Below are 23,873 nucleotides of genomic sequence, written 5' to 3'. Positions count from 1 at the left end.
TGAAATAGATAATATTACGTTTCGACGGGCTCAACTGTAACAATCATCTGGGCTCAAGTGCTATGCAGAAAAGATCGTTATAATGGGCTCAACTACAACATTTTTAATCAGATGGGCTCAAGTGCAATCGGCCCATCTATAGTGACTTGGCGCGGTTAGTACTTGGATGGGTGATCGTCTGGTCACCATTCAGGTCTCGCCCTTTTGCCTGTGCTCTTGATTCTCGAAGGTCGATCAACTGTTTCTCTGATGCTTCATCTACGTGATAAAAGGTGTGACTGAGTTGGTCCAGATGTTTATATACGTATATAAACATCTGGTCATAACTCAGGTGCACCGATGGCTAATTAACACTGTTATTGTGTAAAAAAATGCTATGTCTGAGCTTACGGGCGATGATGAATAAAAAAAATTTTTTTAAATCTACAGTGACTCGCCAAAAACTGAGAGTTTGGCTAGAAAATGTTAATGCATCCACCGAACAGCCTTAATCTTGCCTTATTTGACTATCATTTGTTCTGGCTTCTATGTAGCTCTCTTAATAATGTTAAGCTTGCTTCCAAAAAAAGGCTTTTAAAAATCTCTTTTCACTGAGTTTTTTGCATAGTATCTCAAAATCATACACTGGTAAAATTGTGATTTTATCAAAAAAAGTAGCAAAAATTTATTGATCATTACGGCATACATTTCAACAGTGATTCAATTAATAATACTTGTAATTGTTAGTGATGCGCCTTGTTCCCGTTAAATCGACTTGCGTCAATAGGTTGCTGACGATAAAACTTATAAATTAACAAGCCACGTCAACGGGATAACAAGGCCCGAACTTCCATTGGCAAGCAGTTCATTTTCAACTATGGACATACTACGTGCAATATACGTAAGTAGTGTATATACCACGGTAAATCAATTACAAAAAGTAAACGCGAGAAATTTTCTGGTTAAAGCGAGAGTATATCTCACTAACAACGCCAAGAAGAAAACCACCAAGTAACAAGGCAATACAAACTAGATTTTTTCTGGGACCCATCACACTTCCAGGAGTAGCGAAAATATCTTAAGCCTTCTTCTCACACAGAGCATACATATCTTGAACGCAGACACTAAGGAGAGGTATCAGACAGTGCCCGATACCCACGTGACCCCGAGATACCACCTGTCACGAGGGAGGACTTTTTGTCAGTGTGTCAATTTGTTATGACCGGACTTGTTTAGAGTATGGTCTTAACCGTTTTTTCAAGTCTTATTCGTGGGTTAATTAGGACTCAGTTCGTCAGCATTAATTGTTTTTTTAGTTAAGTAAAAATATTAATTTATATAAAATAGATGCTTTCAATTGATAATTAATGTTTAATTCTTTTATTGAAAAAGTTTGAAATAGTTATTCTTTTGAATATAATCTATTCAGATCACTTTAACAAGGTAGTGTTGGTTATATTACTACTAAACAACTTATATCTATCACTGATTACTGTCACTGCTACTCCGGAGTTCCCTCAAGCTTAGTGCAGTAATTTCTTATGGTTCCTCAAAATACACGAATAAATTCGTGGCCAGTAAGATGTTGCGGTTTCTGTTTTCTCTGCCATCGACAGAATCACTTTCAGCGGGCCTCCTTCATTGTACCTCGCTCATTAGAATAGTCCAATACTATTGATGTTCCCGAAATACACCCGAGTTTCCTTAGCCAACCCGATATGCCTCACGTGTATAAGGTACTCGCGAGTCACGGGAGTTAAAAGTAGACTAAAACCTTAGAGGACAGGTGACAGACGTAAAAAGAGCAATTTTTTCTCTAGATGGTGCGTTTTCATAGCACCAGAGCGAGTAAAAGAGGCCTTGGGTTAAATTAGGTTAACCAATGAGAGATGTTCTTGCAGACTGCGTTGACAGCAAAACAGTAGGCTTGCACGATAATATTTCATGTTATGCTTTCGTGAATTAGGAAATAACAATATAACAGTACCAATCACATCTTTCTGACAAGTGCGATTAAGTTTTTTGGATCAGTGATGATAAAAGCTCGTATCAGAAATGAAAGAACGCTAAATACAAGTTTAAGTGTGACCGTAAGTTTACAAATTTTGCAATTAATCCTTTTGGGAATTTTACAATAAATTTTGAGTCCAATAAAATAATATGTTAATTACAATTTTTAAATTGGTATACATTATTATAAATGGACAATCAATGCGCAAGTAAACTATTCATCTATACAAACAACACGATTCATGCATTCATACATGTTAGGTACAATTTCAATACATACATGCATTTTTACAATGAGGCTGGCCGTACTATATGTCAGCATACTATTAAACATTCACTTTATCACTTTAAAGCTAACACACACACTTACGCATATAAGTGACGTATGAGTTTCACTTGTCATATGATCTTACTGCATACACACAATACGTCTTGTATAAATTTTACGGATGAATTGCGTTTTTACTTATAATATAATTTGTATGTTTTAACTCAGGATGTAACATTAGATACATATCGCCTGCACCTGCAACCTGTAAAAAATGCTATCACTGTGGGATTTAATGTAATGATTTCTTGGTTTGATAATATTTTTGAAAAGGCTAGTGGCATAATGCATCTTTTCAGTTGAAACTTTTTTGTTTGTTTTTAGGTGATAAGGTTACAAAAATTGTTTGACAGAAGATTTTGATATAAAAAACTTAAGTTCTTAACGTTTTCGGGAAAATAAAATTCTTAAATTACATGACGAACCTTTTTACTTACTTAACGTATTAACAGAAAATATACACGCTTTATAGCCACATGAAAACACTATGAGAAATGAGTTTCTATAGATGAATTTTTTATTTATTGTTAATTTCTTAAAACAGTAACTAAAAAACATTTTTTAAATCGTACGTGAACAGAATGATAAAACTTCAGGTATTGACAGTCCTGAATAATCAGGCAAAAATAATTGTAGGAAAATCTGAAAATATCATTTTACTTTTTAAGAAAAAAAATGTATTTATGACTAAGACTAGCATTACATTTGTTTAACTTATAAAAAGGATGACCAAAATACAACTTTTCATGTAGCTTTAGATTTAATATTAGTATAAACGTTTTAAAAAAATTAGAATAGAAAAAAAATAAAAAAAAGTTTAATTACAGCGATAAAATTTGTAAGATTTTACAAAGAAGTTTTTAAAATGTAGGATAAGATTTAACATGATCTATTTATATTAAAATTTTCAAAAGAAACAACCTCATAGTTAAAGAGAAATATTTTTTAGAATAATTCTTTTGTTAAAAAGAAGTTATAGAAGCATAATCATTCAAGAAACTTCAATTGCGCGCATTAGAGAAGAGGATTTTCTATTAAAACTTTTAGGTAGTAAGTTTTAAGTCCCACAACTTAAGCAGCGTTCAAGTTTTAGGTACAATCCATTTTGGTTTTATAGAATGCGTTAAAATATTTGCAATTATAACTGTAACATTTTACATCACAGAAAAAATGAAAAACTCATAATTTTATTTTAGGCGTCTCTTATCTACAAATTTTTGAGTAAAATACGAGGCAGTAATACATATTCAGCCATTTTTCTATCTAAAACCAAAGCAGCACTTGTTTAAGATCTAAATTATTTTGTAATTTTAACAGAAAAACAATCTTTATAAAAATTTAATATATTAATAAATTTTCAAATAAATGTCTTCTTACACACCGTTGCAATTTATTGGCTAAGATATAAAGAGGCCGTTTTTAGTAAAATGACCCATGTATGCACAAATACCTCTGCTGCTTCTCCTCTTGCCACATGCCTCCATCTCTGCTCTGAGCATCATCGGTGTTACAATAAATGAGCACAATAGTTGTGTCAGAATTTATGTACAGTTTTCCTGCATCGTACCTTACATAAAAGTTATTACTCCAACTTGTCTGCTGAATCTCAGCACAACTTTATTATAAAATTACATTAACAATAAACGAAATAAAATTAACAGAAAAAGTAACAATGAATTTTTTCTACCAGGTTGCCACGACAGTCTATTGACCAAGTCATTGGGGCTACCCATTTACCACCTACGTATGGGGGTGTATTGCCACACCCATTTACCAATCCTCTAACTGGTGATATTATACCTATCATACCATGGGCACAGTGGAAATATCTCCGGTGAGACACTTTGCCAGTTAAACTGGCACTCTCTGCACTGATGGTGCATCGGGTTCACTCGCCACTGTGAAGCCTTTCCCTGGAGAAAACTTTATAAATTAGGATCGTCTATTCCTCTCCAGTTAAGCTAGCGCTCTCTGTCGAAGCATCAGATTCAGGCTAACTGACATCCCCGGAGAAGCCCCATGTTATAGGGACTGCAGGTCACGTGACCATTTATTTTGCCATTCAACATTAAATTTACTTTGTTTTAGACGGTCACTTCGATTTTTGCTAGATTTCCGCTTCAAACCAAGTTCCGACAACACGTTTCAATAATAAAAAAAAGTACAAAAACAAAGCTTACTAGTACTAATAAACACGGAAGCAAACGTGAAACTGAAACATAGATCTGATAAAAAAAGTCTACGATTCAGAAAAATGTACATGCAAAGGATAATCGAATCAACACAAAAAAACTATATAAGTCTACACGAAAAACACTACTAATTGTTACTAATCTTAAAAAATACAAAGCACATATAAATAAAGCTAAAGAAGAGTATATTTATAGCTAGTCTAAGACAAACAGATTAACTGAGTTCGAACATCAACACCATAAGCACTAACCCAATGACAAATATCGATGAACATACGATAAAATTGATACTTCTAGATCAACGCGTGCTTTAAAAGATATATATACACATATGTATACACAAAACGATAACGTTGGTCGACATTCACATGCGCTTCTCCACTCTCACAGATTAACAGAGTTTTTCACCATATTTCTATTTGAAATTCATGTCTTACAAAAACACAATAAGGTTTGCCGGAAAGAGCTGCCCCTACGTTTTCAAACAGTAAAAGCATGTTTTTTGGATTTCAGCCTCTCTGAACGCTCATAACTTTGCCCTCTCAAAATTTATCAAACTTGCATGAAACACATATTTTTTATATCCTTATGACAAACAGAGTAGATACCTGTTAAAGCAAAAAAATTAGTATCAGCCTAAGTTATAGTCAGTAAAACATGTCCATTCTTCAAAAAATGGCGTTTCTTACGACTTTTAGACCTCCGTAACTTATTGTATACTTATTTTTATCCATAAATTAACAAATTTTACCTGTAATATATATATATATATATATATATATATGTGTATGTGTGTCCTTTTCTCTCTGATTTTGGCTTAGCTTACTTTTTGTCCAAACCCCCCTTGCCCCCATAGCTCCATAGTGGCCAATCTACATACCCTCTACGATCCCCCACATAATGTTTCTTGGCCCCCCCTTCTTATTAAGGAGGCTTGGGCGATTTTGAATTAAATGCTGGCTAGGTCTGAAATTCAGAGATTATATAGATAAAGTTTGCTAGATTTTTTTAGGAAAACAAAATAGGTAGGTCAACACATTTATTTTCGAGAAAATCGCTTGTGAAAATTCGTCATTTTAACACGTAACCTTACGGAACCCGAAATTCAATAGACTACCGTACCGCAATAAAAAGCTGTGGGCCCACACATTAAATTGGTACATGTACTTGAAAGTATAAAGAATCTATTATTTAAAAAAAAGAATAGGATCAACACGTTAAATTTTGAGAAAATAGTGAGGAAAACATCGAACATGAGAATTGTTTTGATCAGGTACTGTAAGTGCGCTTGCGCTGTACATTCATAAACATACAAGCATGAAAATTTAAGTCTAACACAAGTATAGGTATATAAGAGCAGATGAGAGCAAGAGAGTACAGTGTTGTCAGCTTTATCGTGGCAGGGCCGTCATCTTTACACAAGGTACCTTGGGAAAACTAATAAATTTTTTAATATCGATTTTCCGAATGACTTTTCCGCGTTTTATTGCTATTTTGTTCACACATCTGTATAATCAAAATGATTATAAAAAAAATATTACAAAGAATCATTTGTATGACAAGTACCCCACAGGGGCCCCTCAATAGATACGACACCAAACGCCCAAGCCTCCTTAAATCAGGTAAACAGAATTTATTTTTAAGTTCACTAAGCAAATTACATGAGATTGTACGTATTAAAGTCCTGGAGCTTCCTATTAGTATGATAGAATTAGCTAAAAATTATAATGATATCCCGAAAATTCTGACTAGCTCAAAAAACTACGGTAGTAGTTTTAATGTATTTTAACAAATTGAAACAGAATTTAACAAGTAGAAATGGCAGCAAGAGCCTAAAAAAAAAATTTTAAACAACGTCCAATGGTGGTACTGTCAAATTTTGTATTTATTAAAAAACAAACGACGTTTTGGCCGTTTGGACAATGTCCTGGCCCTCATCAGGTACATGCACACATATGATGGTCTATTGGTATTCATATTATGGTCCATGAAGATCGGTAAGGTCTCTGTTAAGTTTTTCAAAAGTGGTGTTTTGGTCGGAGAGAGTAAAAAAAATACGTGGGGGGCCATGGGAGGTCTGTGGGGGCCGGCGTGAGCACCACCACGCCCCACTATGAGTCAAATGGGTTTTTTTTTGTTTAAAACCTAATAACTTGAGAAGGAAAAAAGATTAATCAAAACTTTTTTTTGGAGCTTCAAGCTGAGATAATAGAGAATAGAGGAAAACTATAGAGAATGTCTCGTCGTTGAAACCTAACCTCAAAATTAATGAGAAAACTCAAAAAAACAGTATTTTTAGCCGAAAAATCACTCAAATCACTATATAACAACACTGTCACTTATATTCTTCAAACAATTCTAACTTTTATCACTAGAGTTTGAGTTTTATACTTCCAACATAACCTTAAAATTCGAGATTGCAGGTAACAGTGTCAGAAACCTGATATTATGTTAAGAATAAGGAACACTTCGAAAATTCTATTTAGAGCTTTTAAATAAAGTAATAGAGGATAGAGAAGTAGTATGAAAAAATATCATATTGTTAAACCCTAACCTCTTATTTGATTAAAATACAAGAAAAAAATATTCTGAGCCAAAAAATCGTAAAAATGACTTAATTTTTACTTCATAAAATTATTACTTTCATGGATAGTAAACACTATTACTAGAATTATATTTTTGTACTTCTAACATAACCTCAAAAGTCGAGATTACAGTTTACAGTGTGAGAAACTTAATATTATAATGAGAATGAGGAATAATTCGAGAATCCCATTTAGAGCTTCAAACTAAAGTAATAGAGAATAGAGGGATAGTATAAAAAATATCATATTGTTAAACCCTAACCACTGAATTGATTAGAAAACATAAAAAAAAATTTTTGAGCCGAAAAAACATTGAAATGACTTTATTTCCACTCTATAACATTTCTATTTCACCGATCCTAACTACTATCACTAGAATTTAATTTTTGTACTTCTAACGTGACTTTAAAATTGGAGATTATAGGCGTGTAGTGTCAGAAATCTGATGTAATGAGAAGGAAAAGGAATAATGGGAGAATTATTTTTTGAGCTCAAAGATGAGATGATAAAGAAAAGAGAAAAAATATTAAGAATCTTTGATCGTCAAGCACTTTCTTAAAAAAAAATTAAAATAGCGTTCTCACTAAAAAATTTGTAAAATGACTTGATCAACTTTTTTTTTTTTTCAAACGGTAATAACTATATCCACGGAATTTTTAAGTAAATTCCCCTAAACTTACCTTATAAGATTTAGGGTTGATATAGATTAATGTTGTGCATCTTTGAAGTCAACAATAATTAACCTGTATGATTAACTACCTTGCTGTAATCCAACATTACACTCATACTGAACATTATATCGTGTAACTATTACTAAAATGAAGTTTAATATTGTAAGTTTTCAAGAAATTTTTCCTCTTGTTGAAGTAAACTGTTATTGCTAATAAAAAAGGATTCAACTACACGAGACTATTCTACTGCACTTGACATTTAACAGTAGTACATATATATGCATAGTACTGTGCAGCTCGACATGGCTTGTTAGTTTTGATACAATAGCATATATACCTACCATAACGGCAAAAATGTACATAACGAATGTATTATATAAATACTATTTCCCATCATCTTAGCTTAATACTTTTTACGTATTTTAGAATTATTTCTTTTCCTTCTTAAGATATCAGGTTTCTGAAACATCAAACCCAAAATCTTATAATATAAGATAATGTTAGGGGAATTCAATTGAACATTCCGTGGAAATAGCTATTAATGTTTGAAAAAAAAAAAAAAAATGATCAAGTCATTCCGAAAATTTTTAGTACACGGAGAGAACTCTGACACTACGTTAGTATAGGACTCTGCGTACCGCGTTTGTAAACAGCAGCGCATACTGTAGTAGGCTGGTATGACTCCCGAGCAAACGCAGCACGGCAAGATGCTACAGTAGTACAGTACGAGTCTACTACAGTGCGCGCTGCTACATACTCACGTAGTACACAGAGTTCTATACTATCGTAGTGTCAGAGTTCTCTCCGTGTAAGAACGTTAACTAGATTTTTTTTTAAGGTTAGTGCTTAACAATCTGAGATTCTCAATATTTCTTCTCTATTCTTTATCGTCTCCTCTCGGAGCTCAAAAAATAATTCTCCAACTATGCTTTTTCCTCCTCATAACGTCAGATTTCTGACACTACAAGCCTGTAATCTCCAGTATTAAAGTTATATTAAAAGTACAAAAATTAAAATCTCATGATAGTAGTTACGATCATTCAAAATAATAATATTATAAAGTTAAAATTAAGTCATTTTTAAGATTTGTTGGCTTAAAATATTTTTTTCTTGTATTTTAGTCAAATAAGAGGTTAGGGTTTAACAATATGATATTTTTTCATACTACTTCTCTATTCTCTATTACTTTATTTAAAAGCTCTAAATAGAATTTTCGAAGTATTCCTTATTCTTAACATAATATCAGGTTTCTGACACTGTTACCTGCAATCTTGAATTTTAAGGTTATGTTGGAAGTATAAAACTCAAACTCTAGTGATAAAAGTTAGAATTGTTTGAAGAATAAAAGTGACAGTGTTGTTATATAGTGATTTGAGTGATTTTTCGGCTAAAAATACTGTTTTTTTGAGTTTTCTCATTAATTTTGAGGTTAGGTTTCAACAACGAGACATTCTCTATAGTTTTCCTCTATTCTCTAGTATCTCAGCTTGAAGCTTCAAAAAAAAGTTTTGATTAATCTTTTTTCCTTCTCAAGTTATTAGGTTTTAAACAAAAAAAAAACCCATTTGACCCATAGTGCGCCCTTCCACACCTTACTAACCACTTGCCTACTCTTGCCTGCATTATTCAACAATCATTTGTACATTATAAATGGAATATTTTGCACATACGTTTACATTACTTATTACTAACATTTATTTACAAATACTTTGCACAGTTGTATTAGAATCATTTGAAAAAACTTTATAAACTAAACTTTTTTCATCGAATGGCTTAAAGCAATGGTACAACCTAGTTCCCTATATTGTTTTTGCATGGGAAAAACATTTTTCTAGTTTTTTTGTTGTTTTCATACTTATCTTTTGAAAAAAATAAAAATTTATTTTATTACAAAATCAGAAGCCCATCCAAGAAGTTTTCGTGTTGTTACAGTCGTTTGATCTTATAAACTGGCTCTGTACGCACTTCTTTTTACGTATTCATCAATGCCATCACAAGCTCCATTGCCATGTGCAGTGGCTAAAAAGTGCCATTCAGCTTTCACTTTAAATTCCTTTTTGTGATGTGATAAATTTAAAAAGTTAAAGCTATTTTTGTACTGAGATGCTGCTCCATCCGAAAAGTAATATATTTTTTTAACATTTCGAGTGCCGAATTTCATTTTTTGATACTTCATCATTTTGGAGTTATATAAGTGCACGCCAATAGCATATCGTAATTTTCGCTTGCAAATAAAACGACGTTATTTGTATTGTTATTATTTATGTTGTGGATGGTATTGTTTTGCTTGTAATATATAACGTACACGTGTAGAATCACCTAATCTTTGCTCCAATGCTGCAATTGGATTACATCTTGAAAATGAAAAGAATAATTTTCTAAAAGTTGAGCGTCACAAGAAACTCACCGTCTTGAAAGAAATTTTTTAACTTTTTCAAGTAAGCTGTTTGTGATTTTACAAGAAAAAAGTGTTTTAGTACAGATGGTAAATCATCAGCAAGCTTTTCCATAAAAACGTGATTGCTGTCAGTCTGAGTAAGCAATTGACATCTAAAGTAAAAAATTTAAGTAATAAAAATTGTTGTTTCAAAGATTTGTACATACATAAGCATAATAGATAAATACGTATCAGTTGTAAGCCATTGATTCAAAGAAGTATTTCAATTTTGTATTTTTCTAACAAAGTTTGTAGGTCTCTTATAGATTTTATAGTTCCGGGACAATCACTGCAATTACCTAAGTAACAATATGCTGACAAAACACTGCAAATCATCATCTTGAAAAATCGTGATAATTAGTATAAAAAATAAACTTTTGACGATTAAATTCCACTTTGAGTCCCTTTAATTGTAATTTGATATTTCCATGAGGCTAACAAACACAAACGTTATGTGTACCCTAGGCACCTACTGGAATACATTGTTTTGGCCTTGAAGCTCCGAATACTGACAATGAAATCTTAACGTCATGATGTTCCTTTAAGAATTCAGCAAATAAATTATCTATATTTCCTAATAGTAAGCGTTTCTGAAAAGAAAAACAAGTTTTGAGTTTGAAAATTTATAATTATAGACACGAATTAATCATTTTCATAAGAAATATAAAATTTGTTAATAAATCGAAGTTTTTCTTCAAAATGATTTAATAAAATTTTTTCTTTACAAACAAATTTTTAAAAATTGAAAATAAATTTTCTCAGAACGATAAATACATCGATATTATATATTTAATCAAATAAAATAAAATAATCAACAGATAGAACCACTTTAAACATGTTCAAAATAAACAAGTTCAGTAAGTTCATATTAAAAAAAATAAATTAATAAAAAATCGTTCGTATTACTATTGTAGCAAACCATCTTAAGTTGACAATTTCCATTAATAATAATTGATTTTACATCCTTCACTCCAGACATGACTCGATTAACATTGAAACTGGATTGACAGAAAAATTCTTAACATTTTTAACTAGATCAACGTTCATAGCTCGGCCTGTCTTTTTATCACGGTAAGCGCCAATACCATGATCGTCGTGCAATTTTTATGCATTTGAGACCAATCGCCTGCTTACACCAAATACTTTAGCTATTTTTCTAGCAGACTACTGATTTCGGCATAGTGGTGAAGAGAGTAGTTTTTTTAATTCGAGTTTTTGCACGAAACAAAGATTCTTTAATATTAATTTTTGCAGGTAATTCTACCATCGCTTCTTGAATTGCAGGCGTTACTTCTAGTAGTCTGTTTTTATCGGCGAAAACTTCATACAGATAATCACGATCATTTTATTTTTTTTTTTAACACATGAAATCCTTTTTCTTCCACTTCTATTTCATCTTCTTCCTGTTTTTCTTTGTCTAAGTCTGCATCTTCTGTATGCTTTTCTGTTGTAAAGTTTTCTTTTACAACCGTAACTAAATTTTTATCGTTATACATCTATCTCTTGCACGATTTACATATTTACAATACATACAAATACATTACGTACACACAAGCCATATATTTCACTGAAACTCGTGTGATACTTTCCAATATGAAAATCAAATTTTTTTTCACCCAATGTCTCTTCTTTTTAAAAGGGTTAGCACATTTCGGTGAAGTTGACATGACGGTGATAAATAAACTGTACAGACTAACTACATGAACGCACAAATCAAAAGAAACAATTGCCTTTTGGCAGAATGCAAGTTTGTCCGTGTTTTACGCTCGAGATTCTTATTTGTTTATCGATGCGCGGTATTTTAAAAATAAGTTTAATTCTAAGTGATTCTAATACATTTGTACAAAGAATTCGTAAGTAAATCTCAATAAAAAATAATGTAAAAATATGTGCAAAATATTCTATTTATAATGTACACATAATTATTAAATAATGGAGGTAAGATTACGCAAGGAGTTAGTGAGGCGTGAATGCGCGTGGCAGCACCGTGTCAGTGCTACGCTGATCCGTAAAAATTCATAACTTTTTTCTTTTCAAGATCCTAAAAAACTCTATGTTGAAAAAAAGCTTGTAACGTTGCGAATAAAAAAAAAAAAATTTTAAGTGGCGGACAAGTTACTTAAATTTTCAACTGTTCTATTCAAAAATTCATAACTTATAGATAATTATTCAATTTTTAAAAAAATTTTTATTCTTGTTATTTATTCTGATTATTTTGCTATAAACTATAATTGAACATACCAAATCTGGTTGATTTTCATCCACTTTTTTATGAGCTATTAACATTTAAAATAAAATAGTTAAGAAATTCAATTGCTTATAATATTGTTAAATAGTCGAAAATCACAACAATTAAAAACACTTTTTTTTAAATAAACGAACTAAACTAGCCAAAAAACCGATAGTTTCTGGTGGCACACTTTAAAAATTTTGATTTAATTCAAGATGTAACCTAACGGAAAAATCACGTAAAATTGTATTGATATGATCTGTAGAAATCACCAAGTTTCTGTTTGTATAAAAGATTGCTTTCAGATAAACCTATTCATTAAAAAAAAAGATTTAAAAGTTGTTTTTTTTTCAATAACACAAGAAAGAAGGGGTCAAGAATGTGTAAAAGCGTGTATGTAAGTACATACGTATGAGAAAAGTAATTGCTAGCACTCTTGCATATATTAATGCTCCCTTCATCGCTCTGAACTGTTTCCCTGCTAGCTGTGGTTAACGTCTTTAAGTGGATCATGATTTCAATCAAGAATGGACGAATTTGCGAAAGAATAAAACGCAATAAAAATCAATGAATGTATTCGCTGCGTCAATTCGCAACGTAAGCGGATGCGCCTCACTGGCTTTGCTCACTCGAAAAAGACAATAAACTTGGACCCTACAAGTACTGGGCAGTAGAGTTGCTAACCACGCATTTGAATCAACGTATATTCATATACTTACGTAGATATAAGATTCGAATAGACAGTGCGTAATGTATTTATGAAATAGAAGAAAAATTTTAAAAATTAGAAAAAAAATTTTAAAAATATTACAAATGGTTTTCTTTCTACCCATACACCACTCAAGTTGATTTTTACGGACGCCCTCTACCACAGTAGTGTAAAGGATGTTGATCCTAAGTTCCGAGCCCCCAGGACCCAGTACCCAACATTGCCGTAACCCTTACCCCCCTTACTATTATTTGAAATTCTTTTTTGCCCCTCTTTCGGCCCCCTAGTCCCGCAATTCTTCCAGAGCTCCGCATCCGTTAAAAACGCCCACAGAGCGTATCTTCAGATCACACAGATCTCACCATAAATGGTCCCGCATCTACTAAGGACGTCCGTGAAAAATAACCCTCGCGTCATCCTGTGGCATGGCGTAAGACTAGCCGCAAGGCTTGAGAATGAATATCGGGCAGAAACAACTCTTAGAAAAACTTTCTCAAAGATTGGACCGACCAAGATTTAAACCCGCGCCCTATTTTAGTAGCTATATCTCCACCGATCAAGACTTGCACCTAATTAAAATAAGCTATAACCACTCTTATAAGCAGTTATTTATTATTGTAAGAGTAACAAACTAATAACATATAAATAAATATTTATTGATAAATAAGAAAGCTGCACTGCTCAAAAATACTAATTTATTAAAATTCAACAAAATTGTTTAACAAAATAAAATTAGATCATTACGTAAATTGAACCACAGTAATCAATAAATAGTTAGTAAATATTTTCTTTAAAAATAAGTTACGAATCGTAGCATAATAAGAAGAAATCAAGTTTATAAAAAAGTGGTAAGGGCTTCCGTTTTTAGGCAGAAAATCAAGGTCTTACAACTCGTAAATTTTTTATTTTTTATTTTTTTCGGTGTGGTGTAGAGGGGACTAGCACGGAGCGGTATGGCAAAAAAGGCGGGGAGAAGGAAGAGTAACATGCAAAATACACATCCATCACATATTAATACAAGGTGACAGAGCGGCGTTGGCTCAATAGTAAGCATGATTATTACTGGTACAATGCTGTTATAGGCGTCGTGGGATGAATTTCCAATGTGTGCAGATTTTTTCAAAAACTGTTATCACCGGAAAACGGTGCTATGCAATTCCATCTGTTTCGGGGCTAGTTTATCCGTGGAATTTCTCGAGAGTAATTCTAGGATTTTTCCTTGCCCCACAGGTCTTCAGATTTAGGTAAATGCGAAGCAGTGTGAGGGCTACAGGTAGGAATTAGCAAATCCGATGCCAGGCCACCACGCAGAGATCGCCGGCTTTACCGGCGAGAAGTGATCCCTAAAACATAAGGCATCTCCAGGGATGCTAATTAGCTTGGATCCAATACTCCGGTAGAGAGCGCCGGCCTAACCGGCGAGGGGTGCACGTCCTGAAATACGGAGTCTTTTCCCGAAAAAGCTGCACATTGGCGAGTAGACCCGATGCAACGTTGGTGCAGAGACTATCAGCTTAACTTGCAAGGCGTTTCACTAGAGACACTTAGACTGTGCCTAGGGTATGATTAGGTACGATGTCAATTAAGAGTTTGGAAATGGGTGCGGCAATACACCCTCACACATAGATGGTGAGTGGATGACACCGATGACTAGGCTAATTGGCCGTTGCGGTAATCTGGTAAAAAAAGAAAATGAAATAAAAAACATACAAGGTCACCTTTATAAAATTAAAATAAAACCAAGCAAAAAGTTGTCCTAATTAATATTGAAACATAACAGCCATTGTAATTGTAACATTTTTAAAAATTTAATACGTTATTTTTTTTTGTTCTAATATCTTTAAACGATGTCAAACCAGTTACTACATTAAACACAAGTTAAAGAAAATTTTTTTCATGATTTTTTTAGAGATTAAATGTTTAATCTACCTTTTAAAGTATTTCTTACACTTTTTATTTTTTCCTAAATTTTTTATTTACTATTCAAACTTTTGTATTTTGTAATGTTTACATACTTCATGGATTTTGCAAAGTCATCATGTTCATTTAGTTCAAACCAAACTGTTAACTGTGTATCGTATTTTTTTATAATAATTCCAATATTATTTCTTTCAAAGACAAGTTTTTGATTGTGTTTAAAGTGAACAGCTAAATTTACAACTGTATGACTTTCATCACAAATTGAAAATTCCTGCAATCTTCAAGCTGCTTCCATTGGACCAACATATATGGCATTAATGTAACCGTTAATTACATTCATTATTTCTTTGTCTTGATCTTTTAACTTTTGAATTTCAATGTATGCTCTATCACTAACTCTATGAATAAAGTCATAAATATATGTTATGCTTTTGATTGATAAACATCATTTAACATTCATTTAACATTTAAGTTTTATTAATAGAAATTGATTCTAAGGTACAACCATTAAATTATATACTAAAATTTTTGCTTTTGTCCAAGTTTTGTAAGTATGTATATCAGATATGTTACTTGTTTTTTTTTTTACATTGTGGGTAACAGTTCGTTTGAAATGTATTTTAAAAAGTAGTATGTTTGTAAAAGGTTTTCGGAAATTTTTTGTGTACTTCTGATAAAAATTAACCATACGAAGACTGTGTTTTGTGTGAGAGACATGAAACATGTGTTTAATGACTAATTTTTTAAATTTCACATTATTCGAAGAAATCTCACCAGAAATAAGTGTGTCAATTTTTTCAACCGGATGTAGAGTTTTTGAAACGTGTGCATGAGATAGACCACGTCCCTGAAATTTAATTGTCTATACTACATTTTGTAAAAAAATTATTAATAAAAATTTGATCATACCAATCTCATTACGGTTTTTTATTGTTGGAAGACTTATAGTATCAAACTGAAAATAAAAAGAAAATGAATTTGGTTTTACCGTCAATTTTTTATACATAATTAATTTATAACACTTAAACGTCGAAGAATCAGGTAATAGAAGAAGCTCTTATTTGTAAGTTTTAGAAATAACTATTTCTTCCTATAAAAAAAAATTAGTTAATCAAATGAATATTTTATTATTAAATATATTAAGTAATAAACAGAAAATAAAGATCAAAATGAGAGAAGTTACGAACCACACTAGAACAAGGAGGAAGAGATTAATTTAAAATAGGGGTCACACGTAGTATAGTGTATAGGGTGCTCAGCTAGAGTGCAAAAGGTTGCTGGTTGAATGCTCGAGAGAATGTTTTTTTTTCATTTTTAAAATTTTTTTAAACAATTTTTTTAGAGCATCACTGGTAGGACAAACATCAAAATATAAACATTTCATTTTGTAGAATTTAAGCTTTTGTACGTTGTTTGGACGAATTGTAAATCTTTTTCTGAATTTACACAGTTATTTTATTTATTTTTTTTTTTTTTCAAAAAGTTCAGAAATCAAGCACTCATTTACTAATCCCTAATTAATATCGTACCTATGTTCTACCACACCATGGGTACAGTGGGAATATATCCGGTGAGACACCTTACCAGTTAAACTCGAACTCTCTGCACTAATAGTGCATTGGGTCCAATGGCCAGTGTGTAGCCTTTTCCCGGAGAAGACACCGTATTTTAGGACGTCCACTTCTCACCAGTTAAGCCGGCAATCTCTACTAAAGTATCAGATCCAGGCTTACTAGTATCCATATAGAAGCCCCATCTTTTAGAGACCACTCCTTGTCGGTAAGACCGTCGATCTCTGCCTAGCGTCTGGCAACGGATCCGCTAATCCCTATCCATAGCCCTCACACTGTTTCACATTCACCTAGGCCCGATGATCTGTGGGGCAAGGAAAAAATTATGAAATTATTCTGAAAAAAAAATTCACGGCAAAACCCTTTTTGAAACAGCCAGAGTTGCTAACGAAATTGTTCTGGAGCTAACAGTTTTTAAAAAAAATTTGCAATCACCGGGAATCAAACCCACGACCCGTACACGGGGTTGTATCAGTAACAAGCACGCTTACTACTGAGCCAACGCCGCTTCCAAGCCAAAGAATTGTTTTTCTCACTACTTCTATCCGTGTTCACGACATTATTAGTGTGTATGTTATTGGTATCTCCATCGAATTAGGCATATTCCACATAGTGATATTTTTGTACATTTTTTCAGTTAATAACAGAGCCTACTTTTCTATTCCACTTACTGTAAACAAAATTTTTTTTTCAATTTAGACGAGGATTCATTTAAAAGTAATCTTATATTATATTATTCCGACAACTTACTCGCATACTTTTCGATAACTCTTCTTTCTCTCTCACCCATGTATTAAAATAGGTGTCTCACTTATGTCATCTCGCCTTCGCGATGAGCAGTTTCACACAAATATAGGCGTGAATATCTCAGACATAGACATAATATTGAATATATAATAATTGCAAAGCTCATTCTATTCATGTAAAATGAACAACGAGTATCATGAAAGATGTGTAGTATTTTATTGCTGTAAAAATATATTTAAAAAACTCACTTTCTAACGGCGGCTATAGTTTCCTTATTCTTAAACTTCCTAAAACGATTTGTATACGTCAAACTTTTCATAAAAACTTCTGAAAATTCTTGTTCTTCCTCAGCTGATTCATTCTGTGCCTTACGATGTTCAAGAAGCATATGCACTTCAGAAATTAAAAGTGTTTCAGCATTTTCAAATTCTAAAATAGATCAACGTAAAAAAATTTGTAGATTAATGTGTATAAAACTTATCGAATATCTAATAGTAATCTAAAAAAGTTTTGCGACATAATTTTTCATTCAACAATTAAGCTATAGTTATAATCTGTCGAGTACAAGACTACCGTTATAAAAATTTTAGAAACAGACAAACTAAACAAGGATAAATTAAACACCTATAACTCTTAGAAGTTACGTTGATTGCAAAATAATATGAATTAAAAAAAATTCTATTTTTTTAGATTATATTTCAAATTTGTAGAAAAAAAAAAAAAAAGTTATGGTTTTAATTTTAATAACGAATTGTAGAAGATAGTTTTGAAGATCCCTGAGAACAAATCTGTCATGAGTTTTATAAAAATTTATTACTTTAAATGCCTTAAAATCTTGCATTTATCGTTCAAAAAATAACATTTTTTTAAAACATTCTCAGTTACAAAAATTGCTGTAAAATATAAAAAATTTTGAAATAGTTTTTTTGCTAATAACTGACAAATACAATTAAATTCTTTTAAGGATTCAATAAATTATTAGAGGTAAACAAGCCCGCCCATAAGTGTTAAATACTTTCATATAATAACATACAATATTTAAAAAAAAAAAATAAATATTTTATTAATAGTATCCCTAACCTCAACCTTTTATGTTTTTTTTTCACTAATTACCTTTTTTTTGCTTAAGTATCAAGTTTTTCGTAAGGGCCCTTTGCAAAGTTTTCTTCAGACCACACGGTCATCCATCTTACTAGTTGCCTTTTACAGGGCACAGCAATAGTGTAAAGCACCCCCCAGCTGTTATCAACTTGAATAAGAGATCTTTTCTCATAAACTATCTAACTCACTGTGCCCACCCTTTTCAAAACTGATAGTGACTTTACCTAATAAGCTGGCCAATTATTGGCTTTCCTTTGAAAAGATAGCCCCTGGAGGTACCGACATCAGTGGAAAAATTCACTATTTCGTTTTAAAAATTGGATAATTTGTTATTCAGCACCTTAAGTAGTCGTCTTATTATGACCAGACTTGTTTAGAGTATTGTCTTAACCGTATTACTTTAGTGACATTTATGGGTTCTTTTGGATTCAGCTCATCAGCTATATTTATTATTTTTAATTAAGTCAAAATATTTATTTAAATAATATAGACAATTTAAATTAATAATTGATGTTTAATTCTTTTGTAAAAACAATTTTAAATAAAATCTACTCAGATCACTTTAACAAGGTATTGGTGTTAATTATATTACTGATAAATAACTTACATCTATTAATGATTGTTGTTACTGCTGCTTCGGAGTTCCCTAATGCTTAGTGCAGTAATTTCTTATGGTTCCTCAAAATACACGAATGAATTCGTGGCCAGTAAGATGTAGCGGTTTCTGTTTTCTCTGCTATCGACAGAATCACTTTCAGCGGTCCTCCTTCATTGTACCTCGCTCATTAGAATAGTCCAATACTATTGATGTTTTCAAAATACATCCGAGTTGCCTTAGCCAACACGTTATGCTTTACGTGTATAAGGTATTCGCGAGTCACAGGAGTCAAAAGTAGACTAAAACTTTAAAGGACACGTGACAGACGTAAAAAGAGCAATTTTTCCTCTTGATGGTGCGTTTTTATAGCGTCAGAGCGAGTAAAAGAGGCCTTGGGTTGAATTAGGTTAACCAATGAGAGATGTTCTTGCAGAGTGCGTCGACAGCAACACAGTAGGCTTGCACAATGATATTTCATGTTATGCTTTCGTGTATTAGGAAATAACAATAGAACAGTACCAATCGCATCTTTCTGACAAGTGCGATTGAGGTTTTTCGATCAGTGATGATAAATGCTTGCATCAGCAATAAAAGAAACGCCAAATACAAGTGGAGGTGTGACGAATAAGTTTACAAATTACGCAATTAATCCTTTTGGAGATTTTACAATCAATTTTGAATATATTGAAATGATGTTTTAATTACAATTTTGAATTGGTATACATTATTAGAAATGGACAATTATTGCGCAAGTAAGCTATTCATTTATACATACAATAAGATTTTTGCATTTATACATGTAACATACAATCTTAATACATACATGCATTCTCACAACAAGGCTGGCCGTATTATATCTCAGCATATTATGAAACATTCACCTTGCAGCTATTACACACACGCGCATATTAGTAACGTATGAACTCCTTTTGTCATATGAGCTTGCTGTATACATACATTACGTCTTGTATGAATTTGAAATGATATGCATTTTTACTTATAATATGATTCGTCTGTATCAACTTGGGATGTAACAATCTCATTGAAAAAGCCCGAGAAACAATTCTGGATAATTTTGAACGGAATTCAAACTCACCACCCTTCGAATTTCTATACTTCTATTTTAGTTATAATATAAAAAATACCCACAAAAAGTGATAGATTATTTAACTGTAAAAATTTTTATATGTTCAAATCAAAAAAAATCTTAATTTATTATGTAACCGTATGGAAGCATGACGTAAAATTTCATTTATAAAGAAATGATGTGTAGAAATCACCTAATTTTTGTCTGTGATATACTACTCTTGGATAAATCTATTAAAGGTGTAAATCGATTGACAAGTTGTTTTTTTGATATAATAAAAAAGAAGAGGTTGAGTAATCATAACAGTGTGTATATAGGTATAACTATTCGCTGTGAGAGTGAAAACAGCCAGTGCTTTAGTCGGCAATTTTTGCAACGCTGGCTGGATAGCGGACGATTTCTGTGATTACAAATCTAGAAAAAATGTGTGTTACAATTAATATAATTTCTGTATGGTTAAGAAAGTATTATTAAAAGATAATGTGGGCAATCTTCTTGACTACAAAAAATATGTTAAGTAATGTTAGTGCGTCTAAGAAGATGCTCACATCATCTTTTAATAACTTTTGCTTAAATATACAGAATTTAAATTAATTGTATTAAATATTTTTTCTAGATTTGGCATCGCGGAAGTCATCCACTATCCAGCCAGCGTTGCAAAAAATCGTCGAGTAGAGCGCTGGCTGTCTTTACTCTGATAGCGAATGTGGGAAAAATAATGACCGAAATTGCTACATATTGAAGCTCCTCTTACCCTTCTGAACTTTTCCCTACTAACTGAGATGAACGTCTTTAAGGTGGCTTGGGCGATTTTGACAGTGGTCACAAAATCGACTATATATTCGAAAGTCTTTGATTAGCATTAAAAATTAAAAATAGTTCTTGTGTATTTTTTTTTCAAAGTATCCATTGAATTTCTAAAAATATAGGATCAACGACTTAAGAAGAAATCAGAAGAAAAGTACGAAATATTTATCTGGCTTGCCTCGCAACATTTCTCAATTTTTTTATAATTATAATTTCACGGTACTTTTCTGGCAATTTCTTAACCTTGTACTTGAGTATTATCAAAATAACTGTATTTATTGAAAAATTTACCGTCGAAAAACGTTGATTTCTTAGGGACCCTCATAGCACCCTACCCGAGATACGGTACCAACCATCCAAGCACCTTTAAGTCAAAAACCCGCCTTAATCACGAATAAAAAAATTGTAAAAGATATGAACGCAATGAAAATAAATAAATGTATTTACAGAACTTTGTTTAAATAAGCCATTGATGGACTATTATTGAAAAAAAGGCGGAAAAAATTTTGAAAGGAAAAATGAAGAAATTGCATAAGCAATTATTTATTTAACTATTCTTAAATAAACTAATTAATTAAAATGAAATGAATATTTATTCATACATAGATAAGCTGCTGCTAAAGAATTTTTTTACTAAATTTTGGGAAAAATTATTTAATCAGAAAAAAAAATTAATTCAATAGATAGTTTATTGAATGACAGGATTCATAATCAAATCAAAATGATTAATAATAAGTAAATAATAAAGTATTTGTAGTAAAAATAAGTAACGAATCCCACTATAAAAAGGGGTTATTAATTTCCTTGAATCAGGACCAATCATAGCACAGTAGATAAAAGACTCGGCTTATGTGTAGAAGGTTATCAGTTAATATCTCGAGAAATAAGAAAGGAAACGAGGGGCTACCCACTGTCAGTACACTAACAGTCCATACTTAAAATCCACTTAGTCCACTCATCTTTCTGTTAGTCCTTTACGTACTCTTTATGTACACATTACTTTTGCTAAATCATAGACGGCATAGATGAGAATGAGTATGGACGAGTGGACTAGTGGACTTAGGAGAGAATACGTATACTTTTGAATGGACAATAAGTGTACCGAGTGTAAATGTAATACAAAGATTGTGTATTTATCAGAAGCAATAAATATTAGACTTTGACGAATAATACTATTAATTTAAATACATTTTATTAAGTATTAACAACTATGTTATACATAAAAACTACACATTTATTTATTCTTTATGAATTAAAATAACAATTAAGAATAATAATATGGCTATCGTTACTGTAAATATTCAATGAAAAATAAGACTATGAAATACAATAAATTAATGATCCGTCAAAGATTGAAAGATTGAACAAATAACATATTTTTATTTTGAAAACTATAACATAGCTCATGATTATGAGGTGTTTGTCAAAAGAACAAGCATCTGCGATCAGCAACTGAACTTTTTAGCATTATTTATTAATAAGATATACTTTTAGGCGAGCACGTATCGAGGACTAGAAACCAACTTTCTTTTCATTATTACTAATCAATCAAATGAAACCTTAAGCAAGCAAACATCAACGATTAAAAATCCAACAGGTTTTAAGCATTATTAATAAATAAAATGTGCTTGTAGGCAAAAAAGCGTCAGTGATTAGAAGCCTAACGATTTTTTAGCAATATTTGTTTATAAAATGTGTTTTTAGGCAAACAAGCATTGGCACATGGAAATCCACAGGTTTTTATCATTATTTATAAATTGAATGTGACCTTCGGCAAGCAAGTATCAGCGATTAAAAATCCAATAGATTTTGAGCATTATTTATAAATTAAATGTGCTCTTAGGTAAACAAGCATCAGTGATTATGAACCCAACGATTTCATATTAACGTTCCTAGCATGCATAACAAAATCAATATTAAAAATTTGATATAGCCATACTGTGAGGTCTAGGGCAGGCATACTAATTTTTAAATTTATAATCGTCATGTTACGTTCTTTTTCATGTTAGACCAAAATTGTGGTGCATGCTAAAAGATCTCCATAAGAGGTATCAAATTTCTACCTTTGAGGAATTGTTATAAAAAAAGTAAAAGCCTATAATAATGACGAAATAAAACTTACACGGTGATTTTTGCACTTTTTTGCTGTATAACTTCGTGAAAAGTAGGTTACAGATAATCTTACAAGCACTAATAAAAAAATAATTAAATAACGAGCAAACTTTCTTCCGTTATTTTTGCAATGGATGCCCCAAAAAGTTATGAGCGAAATTCGAAGAAAAAATTTGGTCGATTTTCACTATTTGTTTTGAAAAAAAAAAAAAAAAAATAGCCGGCACAATTAAACCTCAAAACTCTTTTTCCATGTTTCCATGTATTATGATCACAATACAAAGCGATTAAAACAATTTTTGTTGTAGTCACAGAAAATTCCTTATTATACGGTTTATCTACCCATCTAAAACCTTAACTATTTAAAAAATGATTCAACTTATTTAACTAATTTTTCTACTTTTATTCGACTAAACCACGAAAATTATGTAATTTTATGTTTAATAAAAAAAAAAAAAATAATAATTTATGAAGTTGTTTTCTAATACTTTGTAATATTTTAATACTTTAAAAAGTAAATCTAAATTAAATGTTATTTGTTATGTATTGTTGTAAGACTGTTCATTTTGTTCAGTTATTCATAACAGTTGTAATAATTAGCAGATTTTTACACCATAAATGACATACTGGCGAGGTATTAGCCATCTTATACATAGTTATTATACTTTATTAAAGTGTAACAGACAGAGTCTATTTTCTCGTGATAAGTACGGCTGCTGGCTAGGACCTTGTATTAAATTTTAAATTAATCGTTTGATTATTGGTTATCTTATTATACTTTTATTATGT

General features: G+C 31.6%; 1 protein-coding gene across 1 annotated transcript in view; it reads right to left on the bottom strand.

The window, feature by feature from the left end:
* Ada2a (Transcriptional adapter 2A) overlaps nt 1–23,873 on the bottom strand; it is a 182,710-nt gene that overhangs the window by 24,332 nt on the left and 134,505 nt on the right. Inside the window, exon 2 of the mRNA XM_089593826.1 lies at nt 17,628–17,808. Coding sequence (XP_089449952.1) covers nt 17,628–17,808 — 181 coding nt within the window. The remainder of the gene's footprint in view (nt 1–17,627; nt 17,809–23,873) is intronic.

This window comes from Copidosoma floridanum, unplaced genomic scaffold (assembly GCF_036245765.1).
Source record: "Copidosoma floridanum isolate Cflo_tuat_1 unplaced genomic scaffold, Cflo_Japanese_pri ptg000020l, whole genome shotgun sequence".
NCBI lineage: Eukaryota > Metazoa > Arthropoda > Insecta > Hymenoptera > Encyrtidae > Copidosoma > Copidosoma floridanum.
The sequence above is the reverse complement of the archived record's forward strand: the minus strand, read 5'-3'. Positions and strand labels throughout refer to the sequence as shown.